The 17,583-nt window shown below is 44.5% G+C and overlaps 1 protein-coding gene across 1 annotated transcript in view; it reads left to right on the top strand.

The window, feature by feature from the left end:
- Nucleotides 1-420: 420 nt before the first annotated feature.
- LOC135056658 (alpha-2-macroglobulin-like) overlaps nt 421-17,583 on the top strand; it is a 256,362-nt gene continuing 239,199 nt past the window's right edge. The window contains exons 1-2 of the mRNA XM_063962104.1: nt 421-527; nt 11,173-11,356. Coding sequence (XP_063818174.1) covers nt 460-527; nt 11,173-11,356 — 252 coding nt within the window. The 5' untranslated portion in view covers nt 421-459. The remainder of the gene's footprint in view (nt 528-11,172; nt 11,357-17,583) is intronic.

Below are 17,583 nucleotides of genomic sequence, written 5' to 3'. Positions count from 1 at the left end.
GGCAGAGTAAGTGTGGAGCTACTCAGAAACTGCTCAGAGATGTCTTATCGCAATATTGCGAATCTTTCGTTCGCAATTTTAATAAGCTAAGATTCACTCCCAGTAGGCGGTGGCTTAGCGTGTGTAACTCTGCTAAAAGCAGCTTGCGAGCGAACAACTCGGAATGAGGGCCCAGGTCTGAACTAGGCCCTATGTCATTTGTATGATTCTATTTTACACACAGTTCTTACTATTGTAACACATCTAAAAAGTGCTTATAAAGCAGTATCTGTTTATATCAGTTCGAGTTCATTAACACAACATTGCACAAAAGATAAAAGGTCATGTGTTGAAATGCGACTATTCAGCCAAGTGTCTCCCCCGCAAATTAATGTCCTCATATGCTTCCAGCCAGGGGGTGGCAGAATATATATAGGATGACAGAGAGACATTTTCGGTGGAGGTGACTTGTCGGCCAACATGCAGCTTCTCCTGGTGTCCGTCTGCCTGGCCTTCTTCAGCTCAGCACTTACATCAGCATCAGACCCGTAAGACAGTTATCCTTGTAAAAGTATTATGTGTATTCTATTTGTACACATTGCGGCATAGTGTGGTGTATGCTCCCCCTATGCAGTCACTTGAATGGACCATTCAATTGCAATTGGAGCCATATGTGATGCGTACGCACGCAGCATGCCGCGATGCATATACATCACAATCAGGCTATAGAAAGCTGCTACAGTATATGCAGCAGAGCTGTAGCTGGACACATCTACAGTATATACTGTATATGCATGCCGCCCAACGCCAACACTCCCGATTTTCGCGGGACAGTCTCGTTTTTTTGGGACTGTCCCGCTGTCCCACCCGCGAGCCGCAGTGTCCCTCGGTGGGCAGTTGGGAGGCTCTTATCACTGCTGCTCACAGCGTCTATTCACTGGAGACAGAGGCAGAGGGGGCATGCCAGCAGCTCACACAGTGCTGGACATGTCCCCTCAGTGATGGTAAACGGGGGGGTGTCTCGCGATCACGGCAGTGCTGCGAGGCAACATCCCCTTTCGTATAGACCACGCCTCCTTTCCGGGGAGTCCCGCTTCTCTCTTTGAAAATGTTGGGACGTACAGTATGTATATGTACTGTGCTTTACAATGTATAAATGCATTATGTCTTAACACTTTAGCTGCTGTGCTCGTCACATTCCAACATCAATGTCAAAGGTTTTTTTCCATCATTTATGCTGTACCCACAGAAATTATAACTTGTTTAATATTATGTTTAAAATGATAACGTCGACACAGTTAAAATGCCTAAAATACCTTGTTTCACATTACAATCATGTCAGCAATCTCCCGTCGACATAATGCTGTCATCATATTGATTGTTGACAGCATTACTGTCGACAAGCCGTATGTATCCCCACTACTTTAATTGCACAAATTACAATAAGAGTAATTCAAGGCGCTCGTTGTCTGGTACTTTGAAGTTGCTCCTAACAGCTTCTCTTGGTGCGACAGGTCCTGGCATCTTTGTCTATCGAAATGTGTTTATTACAACACATAATAATATAACACAACATCTGGGAATGACAAAACTACATTGCTAGCTGGCACTGATCAATTTGCTGTGTGACATTTGTGTGATTGTGTGTGACTGAGGGGCTAATTCAGCCCTGATCGTTGCTGTGCGTTTTCGCCACAGTGGGCGATCAGGTCTGAACTGGGGCAGTATGGACGGTGTAATGGTTAGCATTACTGCCTCACAGCACTGAGGTCATAAGTACAATTCCTACCATGGCCCTAAATGTGTGGAGTTTGTATATTCTCCCCGTACTTGTGTGGGGTTTCTCCGGGTACTCTGGTTTCCTCCCACAATCCAAAAAACATACTGGCAGGTTGATTGGCTCCCAACAAATATTAACTCTAGTGTGAATATGTGTGTGTGTGTGTGTGTGTGTGTGTGTGTGTGTGTGTGTGTGTGTGTGTGTGTGTGTGTGTGTGTGAATGTGTGTACATGTGATAGGGAATATAGATTGTAAGCTTCACTGGGGCAGGAACTGATGTGAATGGGCAAATATTCTCTGTACAGCGCTGCGGAATATGTGTGCGCTATATAAATAACTGGTAATAATAATAATACACTGTGCATGTGCATGCAAGAGATGCTATTGGCACCTCAGCCCCAGCGGTCACCTCTGCATGATTGATAGGCAGAGGCGTTCGCTGGTGGGAGGGGTGTGGGCCGGTGGCATTTGGGTGCCATTTTAGGGGCATGGTCCGGGCAACGCAGGCGTGCCCGGACTGTGTGAGAGCAGGCGGCTGCGTGACGTCACATGCAGCCGCTGCGACCTGGGATGCGACAAATAGCTCCTTGCCAGTGCGAAGGAGCTGCGCAAGTAGGGAGCTACTTGTCAAGTACAAAAGCATCGCCGCTGTGCAATGCTTTTGTACTTGTGCAGGGAAGGGGGGTAGGTCCTGACATGCGGGGCGGACTAGACCTGTGCTGGGCGTCCCCCGCATGTCAGAGTAAATGATCGGAGATGTGCTAAATTTAGCATACCTACGATCAACTCTGAATCACCCCGTGAGTCTGAATCTGTGTAAGAAGGACTCCGATATGAGCGGCTGTTTCTCACATTAAGCTGTGTTGTGCTTCATCTGTGACTTTGTGTTTAAAACTAATTCCTGCGTGGTTCAAGTCACAGCCCAGCACCTCTAGTACACTATGGGGCTGATTCTGAGTAGGGAGAAAGACACTTTATAAACAAATAACTTTCTATCTGGAACTAACCATGTTGCGCTGCATGGGGTACAAATACATTTTTGCATACAGAGTAAATACTGCCCGCTTTTGCATGTAGCCTACAAACTCTGGGCAGCTTTATTTTTACACTGCAATTTAGTTTTAAGTTTTGACACACCCCTCTCAAATTTACATTTCTGTGCACATTTTACATCTGCCCCACCTGTCGTGCACCATTGCATTTTCCTAGGTACACAGTTACTTTCTCTTTTTTGTTTTGCTACCATGGCGCAGTGGCATTTTCCTGGAGATCTGCACATACGCATTAGATGCTGAGCCCTCTAGTGCTCAGACTCTTCAACGCACCTGGAAGAGAGGAGGGGGCCCAAAGGAGGAGGTTGCATAGGGACCTCTTCCTCTCTTAAAATGCCCCTGCTACTATGAGTAGTCTTTTAGTGTGCAGGGCAGCCATCAAGGGGGGACTGCCGATACTGCAGTCCCGGGCCCAGACAGAGAAGGTGGCCCTGGTGCCAGCGGTGTGGATTTGCCAATGGGCTGCCAGCTTCCAGCCAGCAAGCACCGATTGGCCTGCAGACGGTGTCACATTTGAAATGCCACTGGGGCTGCCTATTCATGACTTCCTGCTGGTCCACCTACTAAAACCAGCAAGAGCCTTGACGCCAAAATCAATCCCTGCTGGTGGGACAGGGAGAGGTGAGATGCTGCTGGATGGACAGGGGGATGTTAGGGCCAGATTAAACCTTTGGGGCCCTCTCCCTCATATCATCACTAGACCACTGGCTGTGCCTGTTTATCCCCCCCCCCCCCCCTACTGTACAGGTCCTAAATAAATATATATGTGACAGGAGCTGAAGCCCCGATTTCTGCTGATGCTGCCCCTGCCGCTGTATTATGGCATCGCCATGTCCACAGCGCACCCTTACCAATGCTCTGCTCAGAGGGTCAGAGATGCACAGGTGCCCACTGGATCAGTATGTGACGGACTGGGGCTGTGTGTTATGGTAGCAACCCCCTTCCCCTTTCCACTGGATCCGCCACTGCCACCGGTGGAGGGGAGCAAGCAGCACTACTGGCAGTATACAGGGGGGAGGTGAGAGGCTGCTGGTGGGGGGCCCTGCCTATTTTGTCAGTCCCGTGCCCCAAAATTTCTGATGGCAGCCCTGTTGCTGTGTCTGTGATGCAAATAAGATGCAAACTTTAAAGAAAAGTACAGTATGGTACGCTACTCCTCTCAGCAGTGCTATTTTTGTAGGAAAATTGGTTTAGGAACTGTAGGCGGGGCAGAGGTGATCAGTGATGTGGGTGGAGCTACCAAAGGGGTGGGACATCAATTGGTACATACTGCCATATATACACATAATGCCACCAATAGTGCCAGATACACATAATGCCCCTGGCAGTGACAGTTACACAATGCCCCCAGCAGTGCCAGATACACAATGTCCCCAGTAGTGCCAGATACACATAATGCCCCCAGCAGTGACAGTTACACAATGCCCCCAGCAGTGCCAGATACACAATGTCCCCAGTAGTGCCAGATACACAATGCCCCCAGCAGTGCCAGATACACAATGTCCCCAGCAGTGCCAGATACACAATGTCCCCAGCAGTGCCAGTTACACAATGCCCCCAGCAGTGCCAGATACACAATGTCCCCAGCAGTGCCAGATACACAATGCCCCCAGCAGTGCCAGATGCACAATGCCCCCAGCAGTGCCAGATACACAATGCCCCCAGCAGTGCCAGATACACAATGCCCCAGCAGTGCCAGATACACAATGTCCCCAGCAGTGCCAGATACACAATGTCCCCAGTAGTGCCAGATACACATAATGTCCCCAGCAGTGCCAGATACACAATGTCCCCAGTAGTGCCAGTTACACAATGCCCCCAGCAGTGCCAGATACACAATGTCCCCAGCAGTGCCAGTTACACAATGTCCCCAGCAGTGCCAGATACACAATGCCCCCAGCAGTGCCAGATACACAATGTCCCCAGCAGTGCCAATTACACAATGCCCCCAGCAGTTCCAGTTGCACAATGCCCTCAGACGTGCCAGATACATAATGCCCCCAGCAGTGCCAGATAAACAATGGACCTAGCAGTGTTAGGTACACAATGCCCTCAGCAGTGCTAGTTACACCAGTACTATTTTTTTTTTAAATAGGTTCAGGAACTATGGGGTAAATTTACTAAGATGTGAGTTCTATTTAAGATGGGATGTTGCCCATAGTAACCAATCAGATTCCAGGTATTATCTTCTAGAAGGTGCTAGATAAATGAGAAGTAGAATCTGATTGGTTGCTATGGGCAACATCCCATCTTAAACAGAACTCCCATTTTAGTAAATTTACCCCTATGGGTCTGGAAGGGGAGCTATTAAAAAAGTTATAGATAGACAGATGATATATAGTTTTTAGAAAAGAAGGCACTTAAAATGGACTTTAAAATAAAACTTGTCTTATGGAAAATACATTTTGGCCCAGGACAGGTTCAGGAACCCAGTTCCTGATGATGTCATATTTAATGAGAGGTTCAAGAACTCAGATCCTGCTGAAAAATAGCACTGCCTCTCAATGCATTTCAATCTTACCAGGTGTCTTGCGCTGTATGGCACACAGGGCCGGTTCTACATTTTGTGGTGCCCAGTGCGAAAGTCTCCACTAGTGTCTGTCTGTCACTGACCTCTAGTGGCTGTCACTGGAGCCCGCTGTAGCGGACGCCCACACAACCCATGGCGTCTGCTGCAGCCGGGGAGCGGGGTGCGGGTAGGCGTCGGTGCCTGTGTGGTGACTGCGGCCGTGCCCCCATGCCGCAGCGCCCGAGCGCAGGCACTGCTTGCCCGCACCAAGAACCGCTCCTGATGGCATATAGACACGAGGTTATGAGGACATGTGCAAGTTTGCAGACCAATCTGAAAATGTGTAGGCTGAAAAAACTAAATAGATACTATGGGCGATGTATCAAACCTTGGTGAGAGATAACTAAGCCTTGAAAAGTGATAGAGTGGAGAGTGATAAACTGCTAACCAATTCCTATCTGCCATTTTTCATACACAGCCTGTAACATGGCAGTTAGGAGCTGATTGACTGCTACTTTATCAATCTCCACTTTATCACTTTTCAAGGCTTAGTACATAAAGTACCAGCCAATCAGCTTCTATCTGCCATTTATAGGCTGTGTTTAAAAAAATGACAGTTAGAAGCTGATATTTTGGTACTCTATCTCTCTTCATTTTATCACTCTATAAAGTCCATCCTACTGTATAGCAACTTTAAGACCACTACTTTCATTTAGACACATGGCATTTTGACAAAGTTATGACAACCCCAATCCACCCCAAGCCGTGTCTGCTAAGACACACTCACTTTTGGTCAAACTCCAACCATTTTTTGGGGGGAGAAAAAAAGCTGTGCATTGGAAAATGCTTCCCCAAATTGGACATAATCGCTTTCATCAGATCATTTATTTAATCTCATCCTACAAAACTGTCAATTCACAATTTGCCTTCTGTGCAAAAAAAGGTGAATTTGTGCACTTTCTCCACAGGTATTCCTCAAACCTTGCAACTCTTCTAATCCATTTTGGGGTCATTCATTCATCGTTATTTTTTTCTCGCAACGGAGCGATTAGTCGCTAATGCGCATGCGCAATGTCCGCAGTGCGACTGCGCCAAGTAAATTTGCTATGCAGTTAGGTAATTTACTCACGGCATTACAAGGCTTTTTCTTCGTTCTGGTGATCGTAATGTGATTGACAGGAAGTGGGTGTTTCTGGGCGGAAGCTGGTCGTTTTATGGGAGTGTGCGAAAAAACTCTACCGTTTCTGGGAAAAACGCGGGAGTGGCTGGAGAAACGGAGGAGTGTCTGGGCCAACGCTGGGTGTGTTTGTGACATCAAACCAGGAACGAAACTTACTGAACTGATCGCAGATGCCGAGTAAGTTTGGAGCTACTCAGAAACTGCACAGAGAAGTGTCTATTCGCAATTTTGCTAATCTTTCGTTCGCAATTTTGATAAGCTAAGATTCACTCCCAGTAGGTGGCGGCTTAGCGTGTGCAAAGCTGCTAAAAGCAGCTTGCGAGCGAACAACTCGGAATGACCACCCTTGTCTTGAAAATCCATATTACCCATATAACCACATAACTTTGTGCACACTTTTGTACACAAAAGGCTATTTACTCTGGATTATTTTTTTTTAGCTCTTAAATAAACCTTCATGTGCAATAGTTTACATAACTATTAACAATGGTTTGTATTCCTTTACAACAATTAGCAACTTTATAGAGATCTCTGGATTTTGGTTTGTTCAAGAAAAAAGGAAAAATATTCCACCCGCACACTGCAAAGGACCAGCAATGAGATTTGAATAGTACATGATAATAGAAAAACAGCTTGCATATATTTGCAAAAATATGTTTAAGCCGCCAAGCTGCATCAAGGTATCTCTGTTCTGGTGGTCCTTAATGCTACAGAGTAATTACGCCCACTCTCAGGGGGTAATTCAGACCTGATTGCCTGGCTGCGTTTTCGCACAGCAGGCGATCAGGTCTAAACTGCGCATGCACCGCAATGCGCAGGCGTGTCGTACGGGTACAAAGCGGATCGCCGCTCAGCGATGGGTTTGTGCGAAGAATCAATTCGCACGGGCGTTCGCAAGGAGATTGACAGGAAGAGGGTGGGTGGCAACTGATCGTTTTCAGGGAGTGTCTGGAAAAACGCAGGAGTGTCCAAGCGTTTGCAGGGAGAGTTCTCGATGTCAATTCTGGTCCCGGACAGGCTGATGTCATCGCAGCGGCTGAGTAAGTCCTGGGCTGCTCAGAGACTGCACAATATCTGCTTGTACAGCTCTGCTACACATGCGTTCGCACACTTGCACAGCTAAAATACACTCCCCCTGTAGGCGGCAACTGCTAGCGATCAGGTCTGAACTAGGCCCTCAGTCATATAACTGCATATTATTATGCTATATGATAGTAACACATACATACACATACTAATATCTACAATTAGAGCCAACCAGTTGCGGCTCCAGATGTGGGGTTGTAGCGCAGTCCAAAAGTCAAATAGGGGAGCCACACCAACTGCCACCTCAAACGCTTCAAAACCTCACCAGCTGGTGTGGGCCCCTATTTGAATTTTGGACTGCACTACAGCCCCATCTCTGGAGCAGCCACTGGAGTCAACTCAACTGGAAGCACCCCAAGATCCAAATGACACTACAAGGACCACCTTGTAGAAACCACAGACACTATGGGGGGTATTCAGTTGTTTGAAAAGTCAGTTGGGTGTCTGTTTTTCCTGTCTATTAGATAGGAAAAAACAGACACCCAACTGACTTTTCAAACAATTGAATTCCGCCCTTTGGTGGTCATTCCGAGTTGTTCGCTCTGTAATTTTCTTCGCATCGCAGCGATTTCCGCTAATTGCGCATGCACAATGTTCGCACTGCGACTGCGCCAAGTAAATTTGCTATTAAGATTGGTATTTTACTCACGGCATTACAAGGTTTTTTCTTCGTTCTGGAGATCGGAGTGTGATTGACAGGAAGTGGGTGTTTCTGGGCGGAAACTGGCCGTTTTATGGGAGTGTTTGAAAAAACGCTACCGTTTCTGGGAAAAACGCGGGAGTGGCTGGAGAAACGGAGGAGTGTCTGAGCGAATGCTGGGTGTGTTTGTGACGTCAAACCAGGAACGACAAGCACTGAACTGATCGCACTGGAAGAGTAAGTCTCGAGCTACTCAGAAACTGCACAGAGAAGTCTTTTCGCAATATTGTGAATCTTTCGTTCGCAATTTTGCTAAGCTAAGATTCACTCCAAGTAGGCGGCGGCTTAGCGTGTGCAAAGCTGCTAAAAGCAGCTTGCGAGCGAACAACTCGGAATTAGGGCCTTTGTATGTTGTTTCTAAAAATGAAAATTACCTGCAAGTGTTTATAGTAATTTTCAAAATAACTCCTTCCCAAACTAGATGAAATTTGGGTTTCCATGCTTTGGAAATTAACGGTACTAAAAGGATGATCACAGAAAGAGATGGATGGGGTAGTTGGCTGCAATTCACCTCAAAGACACTGGATGTCAGCATTTGTGATCTGATGTGTCTGGTCCTAAGTACTCATTTGCACTATAAGATGCAAAATTGTGGAAAAAACAGCACAATCGAGAAACAACTGCACAGCACAGGAATCATGCTACAGTATGTGGTATAAAAGGATAGTTGTATAAGGACACACAACTCATACCTACTTTAATTGTGGTTTACCTCAGGCATACCTATTCCACTGTTTATGGCCTTGCCCACTAATTCACATATTTTGGCTACAAGTATGTGATTATTCTCGAGATCACCTGGTAAACTATTTGCCGCTAACTCCAGAATGGACAGTGGTGGTCATTCCGAGTTGTTCGCTCAGTAATTTTCTTCACATTGCAGCGATTTTCTGCTAATTGCACATGCGCAATGTTCGCACTGCGACTGCACCAAGTAAATTTGCTATTAAGATTGGTATTTTACTCACAGCATTACAAGGTTTTTTCTTCATTCTGGTGATCGTAATGTGACTGACAGGAAGTGGGTGTTTCTGGGTGGAAACTGGCCGTTTTATGGGAGTGTGTGAAAAAACGCTGCCGTTTCTGGGAAAAACGCGGGAGTGGCTGGAGAAACGGGGGAGTGTCTGGGTGAACGCTGGGTGTGTTTGTGACGTCAAACCAGGAACGAAACTGACTGAACTGATCGCAGTGGCAGAGTAAGTCCCGAGCTACTCAGAAACTGCTAAGAAATTTCTGTTCGCAATTTTGAGAATCTTTCGTTCGCAATTTTGCTAAGCTAAGATTCACTCCCAGTAGGTGGCGGCTTAGCGTGTGCAATACTGCTAAAAGCAGCTTGCGAGCGAACAACTCGGATTGAGGGCCAGTGTTCGGCATTCTCCATGAAGTGTCTCGAGGGGCAGCAGACGGCTGCTATTGGCGGTCAGTGCAACAGCTTGCAAATCTTTCCTGCAAGTGTGAATATACCCCTAAACCCCAACTTTGCCCCTTTTCAAAACTATTTCATCTTTTTTGCATGAAATAGTTGCAGTTACACTGGAGAAGGGGACCAATACCAAAAGATTCTTCAAAATGTGGGAGAGCTTTATAGTTACCCTGTCAACAGCCATACAATCACATTCATAACTTTTTTGCAATACTTCCTGGTATCTTTTGCACATGGCGGACAGTGATCCTCCTATAACAGTGTGACTCTGGGTGGCGAGGGGAGGATAGGGGAAGGGGACAAGCATGTTTTAGTTTAGTAATCGTTTATGTACATCATTTTCTTATTCATTACCATGTCAACCTTATGGGCCTGACATTGCCTGTACCATATAGTACAATGTATGTTTCTCTTTGCTAATTGTGTCCCATGATTTCTAGACATACTAGAGCAGGCCTGGCCAACCTGTGGCTCTCCAGATATTGTGAAACTACACATCCAAGCATGCCCTGCCACAGTTCTAGCATTTATTAAGAGCAAAACTGTGGCAGGGCATGCTGGCACTTGTAGTTTCACAACAGCTGGAGAGCCACAGGTTGGCCAGGCCTATACTAGAGAATGTTCTGTCTAAATACATATTTCTGTATAATTCTTTAACTTTCCGGAAGTGTTAGTTTATTCCATTACTTGTTACTTGATTATTTAATGTACCTTTATTTATATAGTCATGCCTAATTAGACAAGTTGGGTCCTATTAGAAGTGTTTTTTATGTATCTCGCCTTGTATTACAGGTTGAGTATCCCTTATCCAAAATGCTTGGGACCAGAAGTATTTTGGATAACGGCTTTTTCCGTATTTTGGAATAATTGCATACCATAATGAGATATCATGGCGATGGGACCCAAGTCTAAGTACAGAATGCATTTATGTTACATATACACCTTATACACACAGCCTGAAGGTCATTTTAGCCAATATTTTTTATAACTTTGTGCATTAAACAAAGTGTGTCTACATTCACACAATTAATTTGTTTCATATACACCTTATACACAGCCTGAAGGTCATTTAAAAGAATATTTTTAATAACTTTGTATATTAAACAAGTTTGTGTACATAGATCTATCAGAAAACAAAGTTTTCACTATCTCACTCTCACCCAAAATATTCAGTATTTCAGAATATTCCATATTTTGGAATATTTGGATAAGGGATACTCAACCTGTACTTCTGGTGCTGGATATACTGTATCACTCATTGCTTCAATGAGAATATAATTAAAAAATAATAATAATAACTTCTCTTTTGTGCTTCTGCTGTGATTATAAATGATAATAATAATAATAATAATAATAATGATTTCTAACTTTATAAATATTCTCCTGTGTTAGCATCATTAAACATTTTATTGTTGTTTACAGTGTTTAATTGTTCTTGCTGTCTGTGTATTGTGCTCATGTAGGCACTATGTGATCACGGTTCCTAAACTGTCAGTGGGGGGATCCCAGCAGAAAGTCTGCGTGACCTTCCTTGATCTGGATGGGCCGGTTGACTTAAAACTGGACCTGCATAAAGATGAACACACTCATGTCATTGCTGAGCACAAAGTAGACACCCCGGATTACTCTCACTGTTTCCCCTTCCAGGTGAGTACACATTTCTAGCCTTTAATGTGTTTGTCAACTAACATTCCTCCAGAATGACACTATTCGCTGTCGATGTATCAGAAAGAAAAATCTTTTGATAACAATGCATACAAATACACATAGGGCCATAGAGTTGGATGTGGAAGAATCCACAGATATCTGAAAACCGCATACCTTGCATACTGTACACACGCAGGCGATGATGAAAAGATCTGACAGGTCAATCCGTCTGTTCCTGGCAAGATTGGCATTTCTGGGTGACACCTAGGCAGCTTCCATGTGATCACGGCACAGATCCACCTCATGGGAATGTCAGCGGTGTGTCGTGTCAGTTTCCGTGCTTGCTTGTCCATGTGGACAGAGATGGGATAACAGATTTGAACCCATCATAGGTTGTGTGTAAATCCCGGTACTAATGATGACAGCTGCAGCAGCAGGCAGGAAATCAGTGGGTGGCCGTCCACTTGAAGCTGGTCGAATACGCTCTTTAGCATAAATAATATCCTGGCTGCCATGGCTGTATGGAAGACATGCCGAATCACAAAGCCTCGCCTGATAGTCAATGAAACAAATATTATACTCTAATATTAACAACGTTTTTATTGTTAGGGAAAACTATCATTTCAGACGTTCTACCAATCAGTGATTCGGTCATATAGCACTTCTCTGAAAAAAATCTCTGGATAAATTACAGACCCTTAGGATCCCTCCTTAAAGTATAACAATGTCCCAAATACTTTCCTCCTAAAGTTGTCTGCCAATGTCTTATTGGGACGCGGTGTCTAAAAGGGATTTGGTATACTTTGTTTATAGTCATAATGCTGGTATGGTAATAATGGGGGTAATTCCAAGTTGATCGCAGCAGGATTTTTGATAGCAATTGGGCAAAACCATGTACACTGCAGGGGAGGCAGATATAACATGTGCAGAAAGAGTTAGATTTGGGTGGGTTATTTTATTTCTGTGCAGGGTAAATACTGGCTGTTTTATTTTTACACTGCAATTTAGATTGCAGATTGAACTCACCACACCCAAATCTAACTCTCTCTGCACATGTTATATCTGCCTTCCCTGCAGTGCAATTGGTTTTGCCCAATTGCTATCAAAAATCCTGCTGCGATCAACTTGGAATTACCCCCAATGTCACCATGCTCGGTGAATGTTAGTGGAGCTGCCACAAGGTTGTAGCGTAATGGATATTACTGGGTTATGCTGCAGTTTGCGGCTGGAGTCAGGAGCAGTTCCAGGCATGGGCAAGTTGGTCGGGTGCCCTGGGTGCTGTCACCCCGCAGGCACCCGCCGCTCACTTGCACTCCTCACCCCGGCTGCAGCGGGTGCCGTTGGCTATGTGGGCGCCTGCTGCAGCCGACACCTTCCACTCAGCGGCAGCTGCCGGAGGATGGTGAGTATTGTGGGTTTTTTTGTGTGTGTGTAAGCGGCGCTGCTAGGGGCATCTGTACAAGGGACATCTCCACTGGGGGCATCACTACAGCGGGCATCCCCACTGGGGGCATCTCCACTGAGGGCATCACTACTGAGGGCATCACTACTGGGGGCATCACTACTGGGGACATCACTAAAGAGGGCATCTCTACTTGGGTCATGACTACAGGGGGCATCACTACTGAGGGCATATCTACAGGGGGCATCACTACAGGGGGCATCACTACACAGGGGCATAACTACACTGAGGGCATTGCATAGGGGGCACTTAATAAGTGCAACGTGTATAAGGGGCTACCCGGTACAATGTGTGCAAGGGCAGGGGCAAATGCAGGATTTTTAGGGGAGGGGGGGTTCCAGACAGATCTAGAGAGAGGCATGTGGAGAGAGAGAGAAGCATTGGGAGGGTGGGAGAGGGGGGCAAGGGGAGAGAGATGGGGGTAGGAGCATGGGGAGAGAGAGAGAGGGGGGGGGGAGAGAGAGTGGGGCATGGGGAGAGAGAGACACGTGGAGAGAGAGGGAGAGAGGCATAGGGCCAGATATAATGACGCCCGAGTTCGGCGGCTGTGCGGGATGCTGGCTGAACTCTGACTTTTTTTAAAGGGGCAATCACTTACAATGCATGGTTGCGCCTTGTAAGTGATTGACGCTTTAAAAAAAGTCCCGCACGGTCGCCGAACATGGGCATCATTATATCTGGCCCTAGGAAAGAGAGAGAATGTGAGAGATCCATTCCGCAATAAAAAAAAATCAGTCCAGCTTTTAAAATTCAGATAATTACTTTAAATGCAACAATAAGTGACAAAAAGATAGCAAAGACTATTCCTACAACATCATACATTAAGAGACAAACCACCATTAAGCCACTAACTGGTCCTGCTGGTAAACTACTCAGCGTACCATAACTTCAGTAAGAAACAGATTTTAGAATAAACTGAAAACTACAGCAGATACTCCAGATAAGCTAGATTCCAGCCCCTGAACTCTTTCATTGCACATAATCCATACACAGTCCATGCAGCACTCAAAGCCAAAAACATATAATATTACAAGATGCAGGCTGGATAGGTTGTAGATGTAACAGAAAATCATACAGAGTTCAATAATGTCTGGAAATCATAAATAACAAAACTTCCAACTTTGCCATGGGAACCGGCCCTGGCTGGAGACTAATGTCCATGGCTAAACTTGAACATTAGTACTTGGTGGGAGTAAGTAAACTACTTAATGTGTTTCTACCCGTGATTGAGATTTCTTCAGAGGGGTGTGTCCTCATGGGGGGGGGGGGGGGGGGTGTTTGCTGCGATATACCCATGCATTTAAAACAAATTTATAAATACATGTTAATTCCTTTGGGGAAAAATTAGATTACAAGCATAGCTGCACCATATAGATGAAAATGACATTTATTATGTTGATAAAAACTGTTACATTAACAATGGCCCTCATTCCGAGTCGTTCGCTCGGTAAATTTCTTCGCATCGCAGCGTTTTTCTGCTTAGTGCGCATGCGCAATGTCCGCACTGCGACTGCGCCAAGTAATTTTGCTATAAAGATAGTATTTTTACTCACGGCTTTTTCTTCGCTCCGGCGATCGTAGTGTGATTGACAGGAAATGGGTGTTTCTGGGCGGAAACAGGCCGTTTTATAGGCGTGTGGGAAAAAACGCTACCGTTTCCGGAAAAAACGCGGGAGTGGCTGGAGAAACGGAGGAGTGTCTGGGCGAATGCTGGGTGTGTTTGTGACGTCAAACCAGGAACGACAAGCACTGAACTGATCGCAGATGCCGAGTAAGTCTGAAGCTACTCAGAAACTGCTAAGAAGTTTGTAATCGCAATATTGCGAATACATCGTTCGCAATTTTAAGAAGCTAAGATTCACTCCCAGTAGGCGGCGGCTTAGCGTGAGCAACTCTGCTAAAATCGCCATGCGAGCGAACAACTCGGAATGACCTCCAATATTCATTACTACAATCAGTAATATATTTATAAGCAGTGTATACTGTAACTATTTTTTCAGCTCATTTGAAATTTCTTTAGTAGCTGATAATCACTATTTTTGGTCTTTTTTTCTTAGTGAATGCATGTGTTCCTCTATTTGTGATATTTTTACTATTAAATTTTTTTTATGATTTGCATGTATATTTGCTTATCAAACTGTTTTTATTGCTTATATACTGCTAACAAAAATTGCACACGTTATAGCATATCTGCAGCACTATTCAGTCTTTTTAAAACATTTCTGATCTAGGTTCTGTATCACTGCAATGCTATATTTCTGTTACTTTTTGTCTTGACGCCACTAAACAGCTCATTAATCTATACAGTGCAATTTTCTTATCACAGTATATATCCTTGCAATAATATACAAGGTTCATTCTACTGCCTAGAGATATTGTTTTCCTTTGTTGTACTGTACTTGTAAACAATGGGGGTCATTCTGAGTTGATCGCTAGCTGAATTCGTTCGCTGCGCAGTGATGAGGCTAAAAAAAGGCACTCCTGCGCATGCGTATGCACCGCAATGCGCCCACGCGACGTTCCTTCACAACGGCCGATGTAGTTTCACACAGGGTGCTTTTCTGACGCACAGGCTGGCGCAGAGTGATTGACATGAAGTGGGCGTTACTGGGTGGCAACTGACCGTTTTCAGGAGTGTTCGGAAAAATGCAGGCGTGCCAGGAAAAACGTAGGCATGGCTGGGAGAACACAGGGCGTGTTTGTGACGTCAAATCCAGAACTGAATGGTCTGAAGTGATCGCAAGCGCTGAGTAGGTTTTGAGCTGCTCTAAAACTGCAATTTGTTTTTTTTAGCCATTTTGCGATGCATTCGTTCGCACTTCTGCTTAGCTAGCATACACTCCCAGAGGGTGGCGGCTTAGCGTTTGCATGCCAGTAAAAATCTGCTAGCGAGCGACCAACTCGGAATGACCCCCAATCTAATATCCTGTTTTTTCCACCTATTTAACAACCACTCTAGTAGTATAAAATGGTTGTTGCTCAAATCAATTTAATGGTCCTTCACAGGTACATGAAAAACATTCCTGCAATACACTGCAAAGGACAAGCATTGAGACTTGAATACTGCTTGATGTGGCCTGGTGGCTTATACCTATTTTTGCAAATATATGCAAGCTAAGATCTCTATATTTTTATAATCATGTAGTATTCAAATCTCATTGCTGGTCATTTGCAGTGTGCTGGAGGAATCTATTTTCTTCTTTCTTGTCTAGATCAACCCACTCCCTTTCATACACCCGTGAATGACCATTAAATTGATTGACTTTACTTTTTTTTCTTACAACCATTCTACACAGTCCAAACCAAGTTTACATGTTTTCTTTTTATATACTCAAACAGTCCTTTGATCCAAGACAAAGTGGTCTATTTAATAAACAAAAAATGTAGCTTTTCTCCAGCATTTTAGCTGAAGAAAGTCATACTTTTGCTTTATATGTATTTAGTTATATGAAAAGTTAGATTTCTACGCCTTTTAATCTACACATTCCTGCAGCTCTCATTGGACATTATGGGAGTTGTGCAGGAATGGTATTTATAATTTATATAGATGAGCGAAGAAAAGCTTTTTTAGAGAAACATAATTTAGCATTGGCATGAAATGCTGAAATGGAGAAAAGCAGGGAAGAGGCATTCTCTTCCTGCTTTTCCCCACTCCCCAGCCATATCCATCGCCCCTGCTCCCATGAAAGCTCCCGCTACCCCGCAGGCTCCTTCCCTCAAGTCCTCTCAGCTGGATGCCCAGCTTCTCCAATCAGCACCAGTGTGACATCACCACAAATGATCGATGCATGCTCAGACCATTCAAACATCTTTCACAAATGCAAAAGATATTTGAACTCCCCAGGGCAGCCCTTTACTACAAAGGAAGTCCCAGCAATTATTTTTTTTCTACCGCTTTTCACTATGTTAATTAAACAGATCCTTAATATTGCTGTGCAACTGAATCATAGATCCGGCCAAACACTTTTTATGCTTGCAACCTGGCTGTACCAATAAGCAATGAGCAATACATACAATAGCACTTATGCTCATGCATTTACTCCTATTACCCTAAATATTGTAATCTTACAAATAGGACATTGTTACATGTCTGCTAAAATTCTGTATCATTTGATGAATTATTGTAATAATAATGATTAAATAAAATAATAATAATAATAATAATAATGATAATGATAATTATTATTATTATGAAGCAGCAGCAGCAATAGCTCTGTATATAAAATAAATACAGCAGGAGGCATCTATTACAAGTAGCAATGGTCCGAGCTGCATCCTATGACGCAGGTATTGGATCGCTGCATCACCATCAGTTGGCTTGCTGCACACATTGGGTCACACAATCTGGCCATCACAGATCCGCATACCCTCCAACATGACCCGCCCCACTAGGTACAAAATGCTCTGTTTGTGGACTTCCCTCTTAATTTATTATTGCCTGTGAAACAACAGCTTTCTTATCATTTAACTAGTTCAACACAGGTGATGGAAATCATAAATTAAGAGGGAAGTCCTGAAACAGAGCATTTTGTACCTAGTGGGGCAGGTCATGTTGGAGGGTCAGAGATCCTTGTAAGAGGCCAGAAAATCTCCATCTTTCAAATGAGATCCTGGCCTCTTTTCTCTCTCTAAACGGCAGCGACACGCCTCCATTTGGAGAAACAGAGGGGCAGATGTATTAACCTGGAGAAGGCATAAGGAAGTGATAAACCAGTGATAAATGCAAGGTGATAAATACACCAGCCAACCAGCTCCAATATGTAAA

The sequence above is a fragment of the Pseudophryne corroboree genome, chromosome 3 (assembly GCF_028390025.1).
Source record: "Pseudophryne corroboree isolate aPseCor3 chromosome 3, aPseCor3.hap2, whole genome shotgun sequence".
Classification (NCBI taxonomy): Eukaryota; Metazoa; Chordata; class Amphibia; order Anura; family Myobatrachidae; genus Pseudophryne; species Pseudophryne corroboree.
The sequence above is the reverse complement of the archived record's forward strand: the minus strand, read 5'-3'. Positions and strand labels throughout refer to the sequence as shown.